The sequence below is a fragment of the Leptosomus discolor genome, chromosome 12 (genome assembly GCF_034619465.1).
Source record: "Leptosomus discolor isolate bLepDis1 chromosome 12, bLepDis1.hap2, whole genome shotgun sequence".
Classification (NCBI taxonomy): domain Eukaryota; kingdom Metazoa; phylum Chordata; class Aves; order Leptosomiformes; family Leptosomidae; genus Leptosomus; species Leptosomus discolor.
The window spans coordinates 13,476,525-13,496,843 of NC_141402.1; the positions used below are offsets into that span (position 1 = coordinate 13,476,525).

A 20,319-nucleotide genomic window follows, 5' to 3' on the forward strand; every position below is an offset into this window, starting at 1 on the left:
AATGCTCTCCTGGAGGCCCCTGTGGTGCCGGGGCTCTGCTGTGGCCACTTGCCCCGCAAGAAGGACCAGCAATGCCATCCTGCTGTGGAGATGCTGCAGGGCTCCCTCATGCCTGCTTCCTAGTCTTCTCATGGTATGCAACCCTTCAAGCAGGCTGCACAGCCCCTTCCTACAGAATCACTTTTTTTTAATAACCTGTGAAGAAATTGGAAGAAGTGTAGCCATGAACCTGAGGTTGCCCATGAGGTGTGACAGGATCACTTAAACACCACAGTGCAATAATGCATGGTTCATTGCGAGGAACTATTTTTACCATGTGTTGGGCTTTATGTGCTTTGGGTAACAAGAAAAGCTTCAGTCTGAGCAACTCAAAATGTTAAAGGAAGGGACCATGGTTGAAACCTAAAGGGTTCATTCAGCCTGGGGAGGTGGGCAGCTAATCCTGACACCATCCTGCAACTTGTTTCTGCTTCATTAGACATGTCTGTGACCTGTGAAATGCTGCTTGGGAAAATGGGAACCTGTTGGTGGATGTAGATACGAGAGGTTTGCAGAAGTGTGTTTTGTAGCTGCACATTGACAAGCCTGTGCCTCCTGGTGCCCTTGGCTCGCTGCTGCCTTCCCCCCCTTAATTCTCAGAATTCTTCAGTATATTTATTCTGCCTGAATCTGACTCCTGCAGCCCTGTTGGCTGAGGGCTGGGTTTGTGACTTCCTTGGGAGCTGGAGTTTCCATTTTAGGCACGGCATTTCTAGTTATACATTTGAAGAGAAATGATGTGCTCAGAGACATTCGCCATCCCTGCCACAAGTGTTTTGGGTAGCAGTTTAGGCAGGCCCCCAGGCTCCCTGAAAGCCTCCATGGCAGCCCTTGGTTGATGGCAGCTAACCTGGACACTGAAGGTCTCACTGTCACATGGAGGTGGCTCCTCCAGGCAGGGGAAGCACCTGGCTGAGGTGGCAGATCTGGCGTTACTCTTGCTGCTTACAGGTGACTGTCATGGTCAGAGGGCTTTTATCTCCAAGTCTTTGCTCTGGTGCTGTTTTGCATAGATGGAGCAGAGAGGTCTAGGTGTGAGATTTTTAGAGTCGAGAGTCTTCCCAGCTTAGCTCAAGCAGTCTTCAGGTGGCTGCTGAAGAGAACACGAGTGAGCTGGGCTGGCTGAAGGTACCTGCTGTCTCTGCAACTGCCAAAGAACCTACCTTGCATCTTCCCTTATGCTTTCTTAAAAGGGCAGAATTGATTCAATACCCTTCTCTCTGGTGTAGCCTCTTTAGCAGATTCTCAGATCAAGCTGCTAGTGACTTGTGGTCACCATGGTTGGGGAAAGAAGTCCTTCTGTCCATCTTTTTTCCAAAATAGATATATATCCTTCTCCCTGCACCTTCTTTCCCCCTCAACTGCTTGGAAGACTCATGACCACCTTGTTTATTCCAAAGTAAATTGTACATTCCTGACTTTCACCCTGTTTAGTTTCTACTGAAACACTGGTTGCCAGCATTAAGGTAACCTGTGATGCTGACTATGCTGTCTTTCCCCCACCCCCCCTCCAATATTAATATTCCTTAAGTGAAAACTGTTCACAGCTAATTTCTTGCTAATACAGTTACAGTTGATGCTGCTTTTAATGTTGCTGCAACAGTACCTTGGGTGACCTGATGAACCTAGCCATGATGCTGGGAGTTACTTGAGAGTCACACACTGCTTTTGGAAACATGAAAATGATCAGTGCTCCTAAGGAAGGAAAATAAACACCCTTCCAAGCAGTAGTAAAACTCTCTAAACAAATGTATTCTGCCATAATGGGACACTAGTGCAGGTAAATGCAGCAGTCCCAATTTCTAAATTGCTTGGAAAACATGGCATGCTGTAATTTTAGGCTGAGTATGTGGGGATCTGCATGGGTTTATGCCTGACAATTTCTGGAGGTCATCTGGGAGGATGAAGCCCCTAAACCCCTGCTGAGGAAAGGTACCATGTCACCCTCACCCCCCCAGCCCTGTCTGCTGGTGCCGAGGAGCAGATCATTTAACACCCAGGTCAACTTACAGCTCTTGCTCCTACCTGTGGGGCTGTTGAAGAGCCATACAGGGCAAAACCTTTGCAAGCAATTTCTTAAGCACTCGAATTCCCAGGCCTTTCAAAGGGACTGTTTATTACAGCAATTTTGATTAGGGAATGAACTTGAAGCACAACAACTATTGCTCTTGCTTGCAAGCTCCTAAATGCTACTTGCTGGTAGAGCTTGCATTTTCCCATATTTTTTTTTCTCTCTTCAAATGGACTTGTGTATGTGGAATACTCTTACAGATCTACATTAGAGAGCACCCACTGAATTTGGGGCTGCTGAGTGATTGTACTCCTGAAAACTTCTACCTTCCCAGTATTGACACAGCAGAGATTACACACACAGTCCCTGTAAAGCAGGTCAGTTTTAATAACCCTTTCTGCTTTGCATTCGCTCAGCATAGTCTATAGGCCAGCCCCTTTTTGCTCCATTCAACTAGTAACATTCACCAGAGCTATTTAAGGGAAGAAACAGCCTCTGCTGTAGTTTTTCATGCCATCATCACTGTTCAGTTTCACAGATGTCTGGGTTACCTCCACTGAAGTAGGGCTTCAGTATGAGCCCAAAAGTAATGGGGAGAGCTAAGGAGTCTCTGACAATAGTTTCTAAGGAGCCATTCATGTTTCCTCTCTTCAGATAAAGTGTATGTACATGCAGCTGAAATTAAGAGTAGGTCAGAGTGGGACATGCTTGGTTATATGTGGGTTTTGAATGACACTGTTCTTGGAGCTGCTGATCCCCTGAATAAAGGCACCCCAACCAAACTCTTGGGAGTAGCTTCCAGGACGAGCTTCAGATGCCCACTCCCTCCTTACCTTCCCGTGACACTCCCATCACTGTAGGCAAGGGGAGCACAGCTGCAGCACCTTCTGTGTGTTGAGGAGTTATCGGTGCTGAACCTGCCTCGTCTCCCCATACATCATCTCTGCAGTACTTGCCCAACTGCTGAGTTCATAAAACTTGAAGGGGGGTAGGGGGGAAGGAAACCTGGGGGTTCTGCTGTGCTGGCTGCTGTGTAATCCCTTCTGCCCATGAAGCCTGGTCCAGGAGAATTGCTGCTCTCTTGTATCACTCATTACTCCCCTCTCCCACCCCCTCAGGCAGAAGTTACAAATTTCCCTCTGGTAAATAGATGCACCTTACAACCCTGAAGCAATTTATAAATAGATTTTTATTTATAAAGTCAATTTACATAAAATATGATACTCTTTCAAAAACTGCATTATGTACAACTTAAGAAATCCTAGCAAGTGCATACAAAAATGCCTTCAATACATTTTTTTTTTAAAAAAAAACTTCAGTTTTCAGACAAGTGGACCTTCACACCAGGCGAACTTGGACACCACATTAAGACACAACATAACTTTACAGTCTTTTTACTAAAGTGTTTGGAGAGAAAAAAAAAAACACCTTTTTATCTAAACTGTGTATGTTCCCACAACATTCCAGCTGGCAGTGTTCAAGAACAAGGGAATAGGACTTGCTAAAAATAGAACCATCTCCTCACCCCTTTTCTCTAAGGTTTCTTGTACAAAAATAAGTCTTCATACACCAGTGTTCCCATAGGCAGTTCAAGTTACATATAAAATAGAATCTGACACGGTACAAAATTCCCTCCCCCTCCAGAAACAAGGAAGCATCAAGTGGTTTGAAGGTTTTTTTTTTTTTTTTTCCTTTCCACCCTTCCGAAGCAACACCAGGAAGCAGCCGTGGGGGGAAGCGGGGTCTCTCGGGTCTCCTCTCCGTCGGCAGCTCCCGGCGGGCAGGCGGAGCCGCTGCCCCGGAGCAGGTCCCGGAGCCCCGCCAGTCACTGACACCATTGCACTTGCCCCAGCCCGAAGACGACGGGTGAACCCGGCGAGAAGAGCAGCCAGCGGGGTCCCGCCGGGCTGGGGGGCGGGATGTGTGTGAGTATTTCTGGGGGGGATGCTGGCTGCTGCGGAGAGCGCGGGCGCTGAGGGACTGCGGGGCTGAGCGCGGCTGCGGAGAGATTGGCAAAGGTGGGTACGCGGCCCGCTCCCCCGAGGGCCGGGGGGCAGCGCCCCCCTCCCCGCCCCCCCGGCGCCCCCCTCACCTCCCGCCGGGTCAGTAGCTCCCGAGCCAGCTGGTGAAGTCCAGCAGCTCCCGCTCCTCGGGGCTGAGCGCCGCGTCGTAGCCGCTCTCCTCGGAGGAGCAGGGCGAGCCGGGCACGGAGGAGGCGAAGGAGGGCGAAGCGGAGGAGTAGCCGCCGCCGCCTCCTTCCCCGACGGCCGCCCGCCCGCGGGCGTCGGGGAAGGCGGCGGCGGCGTCGTGTTCGTCGAGGAGCCGCTGCAGAGCGCGGATGTACTCGACGGCGGAGCGGAGGGTCTCCACTTTGCTCATCTTCTTGCTGGCGGCGCCGTGGGGGACGTGCTGGCGGAGGGCGGCGAAGCCCAGGTTGACCAGCCGCACGCGGTTGCGCTCCCGTTCGTTCCGACGGGCCACGGCGGCCGCCGCCGCAGCCGCTCCGGTGCCCGGCAGGGCGGCGAAGGCCAGACGGCGCTTGCAGCGCAACAGCTCCGGGGAGGGGGGCCGCCGGCGACCGCGGGGGGCGGCGGGGGGCAGCGGCGGCAGGGCCCCGCCGTTCATCGCCGGGCGGCCACGGCGGCGGCTGGCGGAAAGCGCACAAAAAAAAAAAAAAAAAAAAAAAAAAATAAAAAAATAAACCCAACAATTTATTTTTTTTTAAAAAAAAGTAAATTTAAGTGGGGGAAAAAAAAAAAAAAGGAGGGCGGGCAGCGCGGGGGTGTCCGCTCCCGCCGCCGCTCCGCGCCTCTGCGGCGGGCCCCGCCGCTGGGCCGCCCTTATCAACGCACCGCCGCTCGCGAGCCCCCGCCGGCCGCACGCGCCGCGCACGCCGCGCCACGCGCGCCCGCCGCCGCCGCCGCGCCCGCCCCCGCCCCCCCACACGCCCTCCCCCGCGCGCGCCCCCGCCCCCGCGCGCGCCCGGCGCGTGGCGTCGCCAACCCCGGCACCCCCCCACCCCCGGGTGCGCTCCCCTCCCTCCGCTCGCAGCTTCCCCCGTCGTCACCGCTCCGCCTGCTGCTCTTGGGGTGGTTTAGCTCGGTTCGACCTTTATTATTATTATTATTATTATTATTATTACTCGGGGGAGGGGCTTGTCTCGCCCCCCCCCCCCCCCCCGCAGAAGCAGCCGGCGCTCCCCCTGCCCCCGGTGCGCTGCCAGCCCCCCGTCCTGCCCCTCCAAAGGTGCCGTTTCCCCCCAGACCCGGGGACCCCGCGGGTGGCGGCCCCGGGAGCGCAGGGCGGGGAGCGGCCCCGGGAGCGAACGGTTGTCTCGGAGCGGGGTTGGCCCCCGGCTGCCGGCTCGGCCGGGCGGAGGGATGGAGCGGGGCTCTGCCTCGTTACGTGCCCCCAAAACCCGATACTGATAAAAATGGGGAGCAGTTGCGTGAGTCATCGTGCGAAGGCCGTTCTCTGCAGGCCGGCTGCTGGGGCGTAACCGGGAGTTCCGAGGGGGGAGGCACGGAGAGGAGAAGAAAAATGCAAAGTTTTTGTGGCTCGGGGATCGCACCCGGACCTCCCTTTGCCGTGGCAAGTGGTCCCGCTCAGCTGGCCATCACCAAGCCTTGCGCCCCGCTCGGGGGGCAGAGCAGCAGGGTGAGGTGGCAACTGTAATGGGGGGGACAAAGGAGCTGCCGCTTGGGAGCTTGTGGTGAGAAATAAGGTGCGGGGTGTTTTGCTGAATACCCAGGGTGGATGGAGGGGGTGCTGCATGCACCCACTGCCCAGGGCTGCAGTCTTGGCTTTGGCACGGCTTGCAAGGTGTGCTTTGCTCCTGCCCAGCCCTTGAAACAATAATAATAATAATAAAAAAGCCCAAACCAGAGTGATGCTGAAACACCCCCAACAGACCCTTTCACTGGCTTTGGAGGGGTCGGCTCGGGCCCTTTCTGCCTTGTGCCCTGTGGCAGCCGCCAAGCTGGTGCTCGGGCGGCCCCTCTGTGTGCCCAGCTGCAGGAGGCAGAGGGTGCTGGTCCTCTCGGGGGTTTGCAGCAGCTGTTATTGGAGGAAGAGGAGCGCTAATGGCCTGCAGGGCCTCCCTCCACCCAGAGGTGTGCAGGCAGGGAGGCTGGAGGCAGTTTAGTTACTGGGCTTCATTTTTTTGGCAGGGAACATAACGCTTTCTCAGGAAGATGCTCAAAGCTGGTGTCTCTGGCAGCGACTCGGTGGCAGGGATGTGTGCGTGCCCATGGCAGAGCCGTGACAGCACCGAGAGGGGCCAGCGAGCCTCTGCAGCACGGTTCGGGTATCCAAGTTCAGGAGCTGCAGCTCCCTGGCTACCCTGAACCTGCTCTGGTGCTGCTCCTAGGGTGCATCTGAGCCAAAACCATAACTTAAAGAGCCATCCACGCTCTCTAGCTGTGACATCGAGGAGGCTTTCTTCCACCTGCGTGGGGTATTTAGGGAGCAGCAAGGCTACTGATTCCTGGGGACTGGTTGCAACAGCAGCGGGCTGAAGGAGCGAGCCTCGCTGCAGCATCGCAGGCAGCCGGGCTGAAATTCCTGGAGCGGCAGGAAGGAGCTGGCGAGTGCTTTGCATTTCTGGTAGCCCCACGCAGGCGCGCATCAGGCTTAGCACCCAAATTCGGTGGCTTTCAAGACGTTCTGGGCCGGGGCCGTAGCCCTTGGGGAAAACCGCTGAGGAGCGTCACGGCTCCTCCGAAGGGTTTGGCCCAAGAGGAGCAGCTCGTGGCGTGCGGTGCAGGCGGGAGCCCGGGGGGCTCCTGGGACCTGCTTGTCCTCATAGACGTGCCGGCGTGTGCTCGCAGGGTTGCTTGCTCAGCTTGAGCCGTGTGATGCTGGCGCTTGTCTTCTGCACCTGCAAAGCTCTCTCGGGGGGCGCGGGGGGCTTCCCTCGTGCTCGCTAGCGGTAGCGCCTTGCAGAGTAATATCGATGTTCTTGTATTACCCTGGCTTCAATTTCTGATGCAAGCCCTTTTCGCAGGAAAGAGGAAGCTGCTGTCTTTGAAGCTTTTCAAGAGAAAACCTTCTGTATTGAAGAGCCGTGCTCAAGAGTAATAACTGGATTTTTATCATACTAAAATAACTACAGGGAGGGTTTTTTTCATTAATAACATGCAGTTCAAACACGCACAAATCCAGTCTCAGGGGAAAGCGTGCAGCCTCCAGCCCCAGTGATTCCACGCTCAGCTCAGGGATGATCTTGACTTGTCCAAATTGGCTTGAGGGCTGCTGATCACGACGCGTTTCCACTCAGATGTGGCTGTCGGGTCTGGGCCTGGGCCCGGCACAAAGCAACTCCTCACGCTTTCCTGACAATACAGCTCGTTTCCCGATAGGCTGAAGGAAGGTGGATACATCTTGTACTCTGAGAAATGTAATCTTATTTGAAATCTCTTTATAAAGTTAATGACTATGTAAGATCCAGAAGAACAAGTCATCATTAAACACTGTCTGTGTTCACAATCAACTTCCTGATCATAATCCGGGGAGAGAGAGCATCCAGCAATGTGCTACCCATCCCCAGGGGGTGGGGAGAAGGAATTCTCCTGTCCTGGCACAGGTGAGGCAGAAGGGATAAACGCAGGGTTGGCCGGGACACCTCGCAGCCCTGTGTGGCTTCGGCCAGCGCGGTGCAAGGTGGCAAACTCTGCTCGGAGAGAGGGGAGCTCTGCAGCGAAGGGCCCCCGAGCCCTGGTGCTGCTCGCCAAAGGTGAGAGCAAAACGCTGCCCCCTGACTTGGCACATGTGTTGGTAGGGACACGGCAGGCGAGCTGCTGGGTCAGTCCTTCCGTGTCCCATGAGTTGCAGGCAGCTGACACGAGCTTTTTTCATTTTTTTTTGCCAAAACTTTCCGGACCTCAGTGGAAAGCAATAGAGGTCCCGCTGCAATAAGGCTCGAGAGGGCGAATGCCAGAAATAAGTGGTGATGGGCAGTCGAGCAGCCCCGGTCTTGGTGAGCAGGTGAATCCCCGTTCGCCTGGCTGGGCTCTGCTCGCCCTGGTTTTGCTAGGAGCAGGGCTGGAGTTGTGTCTTCAAGTGTATCACTTGCAGAGCTGGCTCCTGGGCAGTTACAGTTTGCAATTAGATACCGTGTGGAAAAGAAAAAAAAGTTTAGTTTAAGTAGGCGGGTGTGCTTTAGAGCTACGGGTACAGTTGTTTCACTTTCGAGGGGGAAAAGAGGTTTGTTTGAGTTTATTCTTTGAAGGGAGCTCTCTGTCTTCAGCTTATGCTCTTTTGAAACGTAATCTTGGGCTTGATGAACTTTCTTTAAATAACTCTTCTGACTTTTTTTTTGCTCACCTGTAATTAATTTCAAAATGCCTGGGAATCACTGGAGGATTTCTGAGCCACACTCTGGAAGTAATGATAAATAAAAAAAGCCCTTTGGAGATTTTATGATTTCTCTCTGATTTTGTTTCTCCCAAGGCAGCTCCGGCCAGCCTTGTTTCCATTCACAGCGTGGTTGTCTGGCGCATCTGAAGCTTGGCAAAGCCCAGCACCTCCCCCTTTTCCCCTTCCCTTCTTGAAAAGAGACAGCCTTGGGTTTAAAAGTTGATTTTTAGCTTTGATGGTGCGTATGTGCTATATGAATGCTAAGCAGCCTTTACAATGCATCCTTGTGATGCGCCCAGGAAGGCAGGCGTGGGCTGCGAGGTCTCCCTGGCTTCCCGTCATTCACACGGCTCCGGCGCGGTTTGACACGGGCTCTGGGTGAATGCAGCCGCGTTACGGGCAGCAGCAGAGGGACCGAGTGGGCTGAGCCAGGGTCACTTGTAAATCTGCCACATTTGGAGCTATTTTCTACCATGGAGGAGGGGTGTTTTCCCTAACGGTGGTGTGGGCTGGTAAAGGAGGAGGCTCCCGAGGGCAGCAGGGACCTGGCACTGACATGTCCTGCCTGGACAAGGGGTGTAGTTTTGCCTCCTGGAGCAACCTCTGCTTCCCTGCCTCCAGCCCATCCTTTTGCAGGAGTGTGAGTAGGAGCACCCCAAAGCCGAGGGGGAGGTTTCTCTTACCTGCTGCCTGGCTGGGGTGCTGCTGGTGCATCACTGGTGGCTGCACTGACAGAGCGAGAGCCGGAAAAGTGGACGGTGAGAAGGCACTGGCATGGACTCAGCCTTTTCTCCTGCATTTATGTGTAGTCTCCCAAGTTCACCCCATGCGGCATTAACACGCCAAATCCCCCAGCTCTTTCAGGACGTCCATCTGACAGTGTGGGCAGCGTTTCCCCCCAGCTCGGAAGAGGGCTGAATGTTTTGAGCTCTGCAAAAAAAGATGATCTGGCTTTCTTCCCTTTTTTAAACCAACCCTTTCCTTCTGGACGAGAACACCCGTGCAGCTGGGGATGCCGGTATGTGTTTTCACAGCCTAACAGAAGGCTGCAAGCTCCCACAAGGCTAGAGGAAGGGGGCAACCGGGCTCCCCGGGGTATTTTCAGCCTCGCTACCCTCTTCCCATGCTCCAGCTGATAACCAGAGATAAGGGAGGAAGCGGCAGGCGGGAGCTGTGGTCACCTGTGGTTTTTGCACCACGTTTGGGAGCGATAAGTTGTGCTCTGGCGAAGGGGACCAACTGATAAAACCTGGCAGGGTGGGCAGGAGGCCGAGTCCTGCCAGAAAAGCCACACTACCGTCCAGCCTGCAGGGATGGTTCGGGAATGCCCTGCTGGGGAAATGGGGCTGGGGGGACACCCTGCTTCTCGCCAGGGGTCCCTGGGCAGAGAGCTGCTGAGACAGGGGTATGCCAGTGACAGGGCACCCAGAGGAAATCTAATCCCGTAGAAAGTGAAGTGTTGTAAAGACCCGCGTTCGATGGCCATGGGTAGGATGAGTGCGCGTGCTCCCCCCTGCACACGCTTCGGTAGTGCCCTCGCACGTGCCGAATGTGCCTCCCTCAGTCAGAGCCCAACCGCTTAATACCCCAGTTCTACTCAAGTGCTTACTATTGACTTTCTTTTTCGGGGGAGGGAGTAACTTCTTTTGCTCTTTATTATTTTTTGATGTTAGAAATTCACGTATGTTCTGCCCCAAAGAGAAATCTTTCAAGCCATACCTCTATGGGATAAAGTGTGAGACGGAGGAGACAGAAACGGCACAAAATGCCTCCACCCCCAAATCCAGCGCAGTGCCAGAGCAGGTAATCAAGGGAGTGGGCACGAAGGCAGGGCGCAGAGCGCTGGAGGTGGGAGAAGCATCGGAGGACATGGGAAAACTACCAAGGAATAGGCATTTGCAACCAAACCAGAGGAAACATCTGTTTAAACCCAGGTGTTTAAAGTGACAGACCTGCTTTCAGAGCTTGGTGAGGCGGTGAAGGTGCCGGTTTTTATGGCTGGAGACAAAAGGAGGTAGAGCATCTTCCACGGAGAGGCTAGGCGCCCTTCCAAGGGGTGTAGATGATGATTTTGCGACCTCTCAGGTGGTCCTGCGGTGAGGTGCGAGGCTCCTGCAGGGACAGAGGAGACCTTTGTGGAACTGGGAAGGCCACTGCCCGTCTATTCCCTCCGCAAAGCCCACGTGAATCTCCCAGGCCTTCGGAAGGGTTTCTGCTGGCCTGTGGGGACCTCTAGCGTGAGAACTGGCTTTGCACAGGTCCCTCTTCGGTGGCCTGCGTTTAGGGTTGGGGAAAGAAACTGGGGTTTAGGGGAAAATGAAGATGGGCTGCATGGTTTGTCCCATGTCCCTCGCTGCGAAAGAGGCTCCGGGTGTGCACATGGTAGGTGACGCGGCTGCGCCCTCGCTTCTAGCTGACCGTCGCCCTTGGCTGGGCTTCCCTAGCCGGTTTTACATGCAGAGCTGTGCTTCGTACCTTCTTGCAACCCTTCCAGATTCAACCTGTAACTCCACCTGTGGCCCAACGCTGCTGCCTTTATACCCGTGCCCCTTTGGTGGTGATTCCCCTTGAAAATGCAGGCGACAACACAGCCATCCGTCCCACAGCGCCAGAAGAAATGACAGGTGCCAACAGTGCTGCGGTTGGATGCAGTCCTGACTCCACCACAGCGTTGTGTAAGGCGCTTTGCCCACTTGGCCCATGGTGGGGACCATGTGGACGTGGTCACCTTGCAGCTGTGTTCTTGTCCCCAGAGGGTCTGCGCTGCTGCCGATAGTGTCTGGTTCCTGCTCCTGGATGCGTGCGGCTGGGCATCAGCTGCCTCCCCAGCCTGTTGACTTCTCCCTGGAGTCCTCTCCCCGCTGCTCTCCTCCTGTGCTGTCCATCTGCTGGTCTTTCTCAGGAGGTTTCCTGCTGGTGGCTGGAGTAGGAAGGTCTCTGTGTGCACATGGGTACATCAGTGTCTCTCGCTGGGTCTCAGGGAGCCCCACCAGGCAGGGACCCATGAGCTCTCATGGGTGTCTCTGGAGGTTGCAACCAAGTTATTTTGAAAGAAAGCTTGCGAGAAAGCTGGTGATGTAGTCAGAAAATCATGACACACTTTTTCCTGCATACATGGCTTTGTGCAACTCACTTTCTCTCACTTCTCTTTGCTCTACAAAATGCATCTTCCTTCCTTTTTACACACCCCTTTTCCTTCTTCTTTGTCATCTTCCTATAGCTACAGTTACTGATATGGGGTGGTTTTACCTTTTTTCCCCATTTCTTTGCCACCTGGGAGGAGTGCAACAATTTTCCATTATTCTGTTTCTGTTTTCCACCAGTCTAGCTCTGAAACTAAGGGTGATTAAGGCACTCGGTTAGTCAGTCTCCCTTTGGGCTTCTTTGTGATTTACTTTCAGGAAATACACATCCATCAGGCAGCTGGTTTTGAAGACCAGAAGGCACTTGAGTCTTCTGTAGCCGTGGGAACATGGTGTTTTCAGCGCTAGGAGAGGGGAAAGGACAGAGTCAAAATGCCCATGGACAGTGAGGGTCTCCTGAGCAGGGGGTTATATTTACATATAGCCATTTTCCTGATTAAAATACTACCAAAGGGATTTTTTTCCTTCATCTGCAAATAAAAATTTTAATAGAGTCTCAGCCAAAGGTTATTGCCATGTGGTGGCTTTTAAAAGGAGAGGGAAGACTCTTATGCAGGTCTGTTTGCAAGTTTTGATGTCTTCTTTAAACAACAGGTTATTTTTTCCTAAATAACATTTTCCTAAACTTTTCCCTGAAACTTTATGCAGATATGCAAAAAAAATTAGTGACAATGTTTGTTAAGCAAAACTGTGTCCCAGTGAAAGTGAAAACGAGAGTATTTTGATACTGACTCTTGATTGAACAGTTTCAACATTTTTTTTTAAGGAGCTTTGCTCCGAACTCCGTGAAAGGCTGTTTTTCTGTATGCCTTTCCTCCTTTCCCAGCTGGCTGTGTGTCAGAGCTGACAGCAGCCCACCGAGAGCCCGGGCAGAAGGCAGCTGCTCTAAGCAGGACTCAGTAATCGGGCAGGAGGAGGTGCATCAGCACGTGGTGGGGACTACACTTCCCGAGAGGCCCCGCTGTGGCCATGCCTCCCTTTGGTAGAAACCCAGGCTTTATCAAGAGCTGGAGGGACCAACCGCCAGCCTTCTCTGGGGACAAGCAGCCATGGGGCTGAGGTGCGGGATGAGGACCACCAAGTGCCAGCTGCTGGTGACCAGCCTCTGCGTCATGGTGAGCAGGCAGGTTTGGGGGGATCTCTGCAGAATCGAGGTGAACCATTGTCTTTCCCATCCTTGCTCGGAGAAGGTCGGGTTTTCCCACATTCTCTTTCTCGCGGGCGGAGGGCAAGCAAAGCCAACCGCCTGGGTTATCGTTGCACCCTGGGCGGTTATCGCTGGCTGCCAGCATCACCCCCCTCCGCTGATAGACTTCTGGTTTCTCAGGGCTGTCACGCCACTGCAGCTCTTTCACAACCCAGCGGCCGCCTCGGAGGAGAAAGGAAAGGTCGCTGCCGGCAGAATGGGGGGTTTTCAGCAAAAAGATATTTGCTCCTGACTCCTTGGAGCGAAAGAGGGAGGATGGACCTGCTGCAGTCTCACTCGTCACTGGGAGGGTGGTCACCTGCAGGTGGGATCAGTGAGGACATGAAACTGCAAGGTTTCAGTGGAGGAATATGTGAGAGACCTGTGGGTCTGCACCGCAAAGCGAAAGCAGTTCTAGGGATCCTTTTTATCAGCTTTTGAACCGAATTCAAGGGGAGCTTCTTGACATCTGCTGTTAGAGCTGATGGGAAATGGTGGAAATGGAGGAACGCTCCTCCTGGATGTTTTTGAGTTATATGTGCTTGTTGCCTTTTCACTCCATCAAAACTTGCAAGCTTAAAAAAATAATACTTATAATAGATAAGTATTTAGTTCAAACAGGGTTGGTGGCTTGGAAAGAGTGTATTTAAAAGGTAATACCTTATTTCGGGTCAATGCAATTTATAGTTTGTCCAAATTTCAGTATTTCAAGACCGTTGGCTGTAGTGGCTGTACGTTGTTCTTTCCCGCAAATAACAAAATATGTCTTTTGGTGGAAATCAAAGCAGTGTTGGTACCAAATATGTTTAGAGCCGATGTTAAGGCACAGCCGCTAGAATCACGTTATTGCTCTTGGGAGGATTTTTAGGCTGGTGTTTCTCAGAAATCTGAGCTAACTGGTGCAGCACTTAGCATTTTGCTGGGCGTGGGTCGAGATATGCAGTAATGCACAGCATGAAGGAGCAGTAGGTGCTGCAAGTTAGGTTAGTTATAAGCAGAAAATGCTATGGTTTGGGTGTATTTCATCTGTGAAACTGTAACTCTCCAGCAATAGATATTAGTCTGCGCTGGAAGAAAATGTCATACAGGGGGGGTTATGTTGACAGCGGACTGTCACATTTGACACAGGGATAGCTGCCTTGTGTTTCCATACTGTAAAAGCACAAAATGCTGAAACCTTATCTTGGGACCCAGGAGCAGCCTCACATCTTGTATTTTCCAGGTTCATTGTGCTAGAGTTGGAGCTGTTTTTAACTTGTCCTACTCTTGGTGCCTCCATCCCAGTTCTGCCACCGGTTGTGCTGCAAGGAGCCCTGCCCTAGAGCCAGGTGCCATCAGACATGTTCCCTCTCCATCGCCTGGACTTGCTCTAGGCAGCATAGAGGGTACCAGGCTGGTAGTCACCCTGTGCCTCAGGCATACCAGTGCTCTCAGGGATGGGACAGAAGCACGGACAGCCCAGCAGCATGCTGCGGGGCCAGCACAGATTGCTTAGAGTAGCACAAGACTCAGCTCTCCAATAGGAAATACAGCCAACAGCAGGCAATGGCACTGGCATTGCAAAGAGCGAAGCAGAGAACATCATCCCTGCCCGAAACCACTGTTGGAGCTGGCAGCCCTCGTAACTGCATGTGCATGCTCTGCAGAGCGGGGTGGGGCTGCACAGGTGGGCTGCACAGGTGTGCTGCAAGAGCATCGATCCTCTGGGCTTTTTACACACGATGGGAATTTCCTCCGCGGACACTGGCCAAGAGACCACAGGCTGCACGGTGTCACGTGCACTCATTATGCAAGAGAGAAAAAGAGCTTTAGTATGTTTAATTGTCCGGGTTTTGTCTTTTTATGTGCATTTTGGGGTACATGCAGTGGTCTTTGGACGATCAGGCTGTCTGCATCTGCACGGAACTCAGGAGTATCCGGATAGACCTCAAAGCTTTGTGTGCGCTCAGCAGGAGCTGCTGCCTTGTATAAATCTCTTCCTAAAAGCCTTCTTTTCCAGCTGCTGGGGTTGTCCATCGCCACGCTGAGCACAGTCACCCACTACGGGCTCCATTTCACCCTCATCAGTGACAGCTCCCTGGAGAGCAACTCCTACAGGGTCATCCACCACGCAGGTATGTCGCAGTCGCATCCCAGTGAGACCTTTGGTGAGCCCAGGAGCTGCAAAATCCCCAAAAGCAACTGAAGGAAATGCAAAGGTATCGCAGGAGGAGGCAGAGGCTGGGTTTGGCGGATGCATTAGCATTAAGAGTCCCACGGGCGCGTTTTTTCTGTATCAGATCCACACGCCTGGCACCGAAGGGTGCTGTGGGAGCATAGGGTGCTGTTGCGTTCACTCCTGTCCCTGTATTCACTGTCTCCCCATCCTTCCCCTGTGCTGCGGCAAAAGCTCAGGGGGAGCTCAGCCACAGGCAGACCCAAAGGTGCAGCGGGGCTGGAAGGGCCCTGGAAATGTGGGGAGAGGGACTGTTACAGGAGTTGAAGCAGAGCATAGAAAATTGAGAAAGGCACGGAAACACTCCATTTTGGAGAAATGTGGGGGGGTTTCCCTACACAAGGGAGAAATATAAACTGAGTCTCACATACAAGGCTAGAGCAAAGAGATGAGAACAGCCCAGGTACTAAAAGACAGCTCGCCTCTGCTGCACTCGCATCTGCGGCTTCTCCCAAGCTATGCTCTGACTTAAACGTGCTCACACCCTCTCTAGATCCTGGTGCTCAATTTCAGTTTAACAAGGCAGGTGTAAAAACTGTGTTAGTCCAAAGCTAAAGCACAGCTCTCCCTCTTCCCCACACACACCACGGGGTACGTAGATCGGCACTTAATCCAGCGTGCAGGCTGCCCCTTCCCAGCCACCCCTCTGGAGCGATGCTTCCACTTGCTGAGCCTGCAGGCGTTACCTCCTGGCGCGGTTAGCCCTGAGGGAGGGCTGCAAAGCCCTTCGCAGCGCGGTGGCCCCCGAGCCCTGCCCTGGGGTACCGGCTGTGACCCTGCCTTAGCCAGGAGGAAACCGGAGGGCGAGTGTTGCACCAGATTAGCAGCACACAGAGTCCCGATAGGGGCTGTGGGATAGCTGCTGCACGTCAGCACCCTCCATTCGGGGGGGATCCTTATCAGAGTGCCGAAATAATTGACAGTGTGCGGTCTGCTGGGTGGACCATCACCCTTTTAGGGTGCTTTGCTCTGCTGGAGCTGTGGGAACTGCTTGGAGGTTTACAGCCCTGCCTGACAAGCAAAGCATACGCAGATGAGGGGTTATTGAATGACTTATAAAACATTTTGAGTTCTGCAACCTGGTCCTCTTGGACCAGCTCCCCAAAATGCACTTTTTGGCCCCTCTCTGGGTGAAAGCATCAGGCCAAGCCTTCATTACCCCTGAAGTGTTGGTGTACTGACTGCAGCTCCAATGTCCATCTTCCTTCCAGCTTTCTACTTGGGGATCTGCCTCAGCATGACCCTGATCCTCGCAGCCCTGCTGAGCTCTGCCGCCACGGTGCGGGAATCGCAGTGCCTCACCGCCATGGTGCGTATCGGGAGGGACTGGCTGGGAGGGGCTCTTGGTAACCTTGGGCTGCTACCCTTAAAATGTGGTGCTGGGGGCTGTTTTGCCTTGTGCCTGGGAGCACGCACGCCTAGGGAAGGACGTTCTGTTGCTCCACCCTGTGCTGCAAGGGGACATTTTTTGTAAAAGGCGTGACCCTGCAGATCTCCTCCAGCTGAGGACTGCATCCTTCTGCACCTTGTTTCTTTTGCAAGGTGCTGCGTACACAGCTTTCGGAGCGGGGTCAATGGGATACGCTGACCTGCCAAAGAATTTGCAGTGGTGACCATTCCCAGCATATTTTTTCCTCACCAAGACAACACGTGGTTTGCATGAGGAAACATTAACAGTGTGATTTTGAGCAAGAATTTAATTCCCACATTGTTCCTCCGACTTGTGACAGCAAAGCTATTTCCCCTCCTTCCCCCCTCACTGCAAACATCCACCACAGTGCTGGTGCAGGGCATACAAAGCATGGCAGCAGGCACAGGGGGTTTGGGCTGGACCCTCAGTTTCAGCCTCTGAGGAGAAGGTGGAGGGGTTCTACAAGAGCTGAAATGCTGCCTTTCTCCTCTCCATCATCCACGGTGAAGTGCCTGCTTGGGCACGGACCCTGCCAGCGTTGGTAATCTGGACTGTGAGCTCTGCTCCATTTAAAACCATAGCCTGCGTACAGGGCCTATAGAATCACAGACTGGTTTGGCTTGGAAGGGACCTTAAAGACCACCCAGTTCCAACCCTCCTGCCATGGGCAGGGACACTTCCCACCAGACCAGGTTGCTCCAAGCCCCATCCAGCCTGGCCTTGAGCACTGCCAGGGAGGGGGCAGCCACAGCTTCTCTGGGCAGCCTGTGCCAGTGCCTCACCACCCTCACGGTAAAGAATTTCTTTCTTACATCTAATCTACATCTATGGAGCAGGTTCCAGCCTTGGGGCTGAAGGGATGAGCAGAAAAGCGCTGCTCACTGCATGTTTGCCCGCGCTATGTGAAGGGCAGGAGTTAACAGGTAGGTTGTTGTGCGTGAAGCCATGCTTAACATAAAATAATTGCATTGCTGTCGCACATAACTACATTTAAAGAGACTTATCTAATCTATGTAGTCAGGGAAAACGATGCGGATGGCAGAAATGAGAAGCTGACACCTTAAAGCTCAGTGCAAAGCAGCTACTAAAGTTAGTATTTTCACCTTCTCAATACCTGGTCTTCCTCTGTCTGTCTGAGATGCTCAAAGGGGCCTGAGTGACACAGTTCCCATGAATACTGCTAGCAGAGTACATGTAATGCCCCTCTTTTTTGCTGAAGTATGCTTTAACGTGTGCCTGCAATTAGCACATACTAAAACAACAGATGAGGTACAGGCTAGTGGAGATTGTCATGGCTGCCTGAAAATATAGTTGAACTTCTCTATGATGTTTATTTGGTTGCCTTACTCTCTGTGTGGTGTGTCCCAAAGGACATGCCACTAGGTAAAACAGGCTGTTAAAATCATAGCCGTTTCCTGAAGGGATAGTTAAAGAAAAATATACCCAGCAAACTCCAGAGATGCTGTCCTCCTCCAAGGGCCACCTGCTGCTGCTCTCCCTTCCCCTTGCCGTGGGGGCGAGGACCAAGAGGTCCTTTCCTCCAGCCACCCATCGACTCCCCGGGCCCGGCTGGTTCGGTGTAACACAGCCGAGCTCTGGCCACCAAGGAAACCTCTGGCTGGCCAACCCCCCATTGACCTTCGCGGCTCCCAGCGTGTCCCGTTCGCTTTGCTTTAGCCTTGGCGGTTTGGGTCCTCTGGGGGAGGCGGCCGCCGTCTTGGGGGATCGCTGATGGGACCGGTGCTGTACCGCGGGGAGAGGAGGAAGGGGGCGAGGCGTCCCCCCCGCGGCGCCGGCAGGGCGGCACCCCCCCCCCGCCGGGGATAACGGGGTGCCCCTTTCGGCTCCGTGACCGCCCTCCCCGGCCGCCCGAGGGGCCCGCGCAGCTGCGGGCGGGCGGCGGGGGCGGAGGGGGCAGCTCGCCCCCCAGCGAGGGGCCCCTCCACCGCCCCGCGAACCCGGCGGGACCGGCCCGGCTGCGGCTCCGCCGCTGGAGGGCGCCGCGGGGCCGCCGCTGCCCCGCCCTGGGCAAGGCAGGACCGCGGCTGGGGGGCGGCAGGTCCCCAACCCCCCCCGAAAGTAGCGGGGGGACGGCTGGGCAATACCCAAGAGCCGGTCGCCAGCAGCCTCATCCTCTGCCGCTCTTTGCTCCAGCGGCTCGTCGGCATCTTAAACCGCCCAGGGGGGCGTCGCTTGTTCCTATAAACCGCCCCCCCTCCCTCCCCCCCGCCCCCCGGTTCTAACGGCCTCACAGCAAGGGCCACCCCGCTGCTTGTTCTCCCACCGGTTCCTCCCAGGCTCGTGTTTAATTTCGGATCTGGAAGCAGGACGTGCAGGCAGGGAGAGCCAGCCCCGGCGGCCGCGGTGAGGTGGGGTGGCAGGCGGGAGGGGGGCTCGGCCCTGCCGGGGCTCTCCGGCTTGGTGTCGGTGTCGCATCCTGCCCTGCTCATCCCCGCTGGGCTGTAGCTCGCAGAAGCGTTCTGCGCCCCCCCTTGTCTCTTTTTTTTTCTGCGTGTTAATAGGATTTTTCACCTTCCCCCGCTATTGATTTGAAAGGGCTTTTTGTCTCCTGCAAAGTGTGTGTCTTGTTTAGAAGACCATTTAATTCAGTCTTTAATCAAAGAGGGAAGACACCAGAGTATTGCTGCCTGACAGCTGTGGCTGTACAGGAAAACGAGCCACGTTGGGGGACGTCTGCATCAAAGTGGCTAATCCACCACAGTGCCGCTCGGTAAACCAGCTACCCTGGGGAAATGCCAGCCAGGAGGCAGAGGGGCTTAGAGGAGCATTGCCCTGGTCACTGGCCCGTTGGGTGGATCCCTTCTCCTTCTTGTGCCTTGGTTTCCCTACTGGCTTTTTTTTTTTTTTTCTGGTCTGTTTAAATTATAAAAGCTGACCCTTCTTGGCTATCTGGAGGTTTGTGTGTACACAGAGGAGGGGGTCTCAGTCTTTGCGAGCCTTACTGGTGCTGCCCTAATAACAATAAGGGGCGCACAGTGGTTAGAAACCAGAACAGGTCAAATTGGTTAAAGCGCACGTATCTCAGGAGCTCATCTTGTGGCGGCGTTGGCAGCATCACCAGACCAGACAAGACACTACTGCGCATCCGCTGATGCTTGCAAGGAAGTTAGTTTCTAGAGAGAAACTGAGAACTTAAGGATAAAAAATGATGTTCTCAAATCCTGGACTATTATCCCCAAAGCTCCTCTTAAACGGGGAGCGTAGTGACAGGTTTATTGACTCCAGTTCTGGCAAGCCCTACTTTTTGATGATCCATGGTCCATCATGCAGTCAGTCCTGAATGTAAACATCCTGCAGCTCTCACGGCCCCTGAAGGCCATGTCGCTATTGAAGGGGAGGAGAAGGAAGGAAAACTGCAGTTTTGCTAGCACTACTTGTACAAAGGAAAGACTTTGGCTCTGGTGGGGTTTAAGGCATGTTGTGCTCTTATCTGGTCAGACAGAGAGAGGGAAGGAAAAAAAAAAGCAGGGAGCAGCGTGCCAAACAGAATATCCCAGCTGAAATTCTTACACTTGAACTTTGCAGGCTAAAAACACTTTTGTAGAGCAAAATTTGTGTTCAGGATGAAGCAGCTGTTCCAAGCGCCAGTTCTAAACAATTTCTGTGGTAAAAAGGCCTTAGTGAATGCCTGATAGAACACAGTTTTTCACTGAGTGATGTGCCAGTAGGGCCAGCAGAGAGCACAGGCTGTTTGCTTTACTGATCCCAGGTGTATCACTGTAGACAAGTGCGTAGAGGGTCCTTAATAACACTGCAGCACGGTTCAGCATCTTGCTTTCACAGTGAATCTGTCTCCAATGCTGTCCCTCATGGTGCAGCACTCCTGAGCGAGGCGTCCGTGCACCGCTGCTCCCGGGGGAGCAGGCGCCGGCAGAGCCAGTGTGCTCAGCTGGAGCCAAGGATGGATTCCTCCTTCAGACTGAGATCACTGGCTCG

General features: G+C 53.9%; 2 protein-coding genes across 2 annotated transcripts in view; one reads left to right on the forward strand and one right to left on the reverse strand.

Annotated features, from left to right (window-relative positions):
* Positions 1-4,153: 4,153 nt before the first annotated feature.
* On the reverse strand, positions 4,154-4,675 carry ASCL2 (achaete-scute family bHLH transcription factor 2). Its single transcript, XM_086472305.1, has one exon. The coding sequence runs from the start codon at positions 4,673-4,675 to the stop codon at positions 4,154-4,156; it is 522 nt and encodes a 173-aa protein (XP_086328431.1).
* Positions 4,676-12,599: 7,924 nt separating this feature from the next.
* The window catches only part of TSPAN32 (tetraspanin 32), a 30,612-nt gene continuing 22,892 nt past the window's right edge, over positions 12,600-20,319 (forward strand). Inside the window, exons 1-3 of the mRNA XM_086472211.1 lie at positions 12,600-12,665; positions 14,736-14,850; positions 16,163-16,260. Coding sequence (XP_086328337.1) covers positions 12,600-12,665; positions 14,736-14,850; positions 16,163-16,260 — 279 coding nt within the window. The remainder of the gene's footprint in view (positions 12,666-14,735; positions 14,851-16,162; positions 16,261-20,319) is intronic.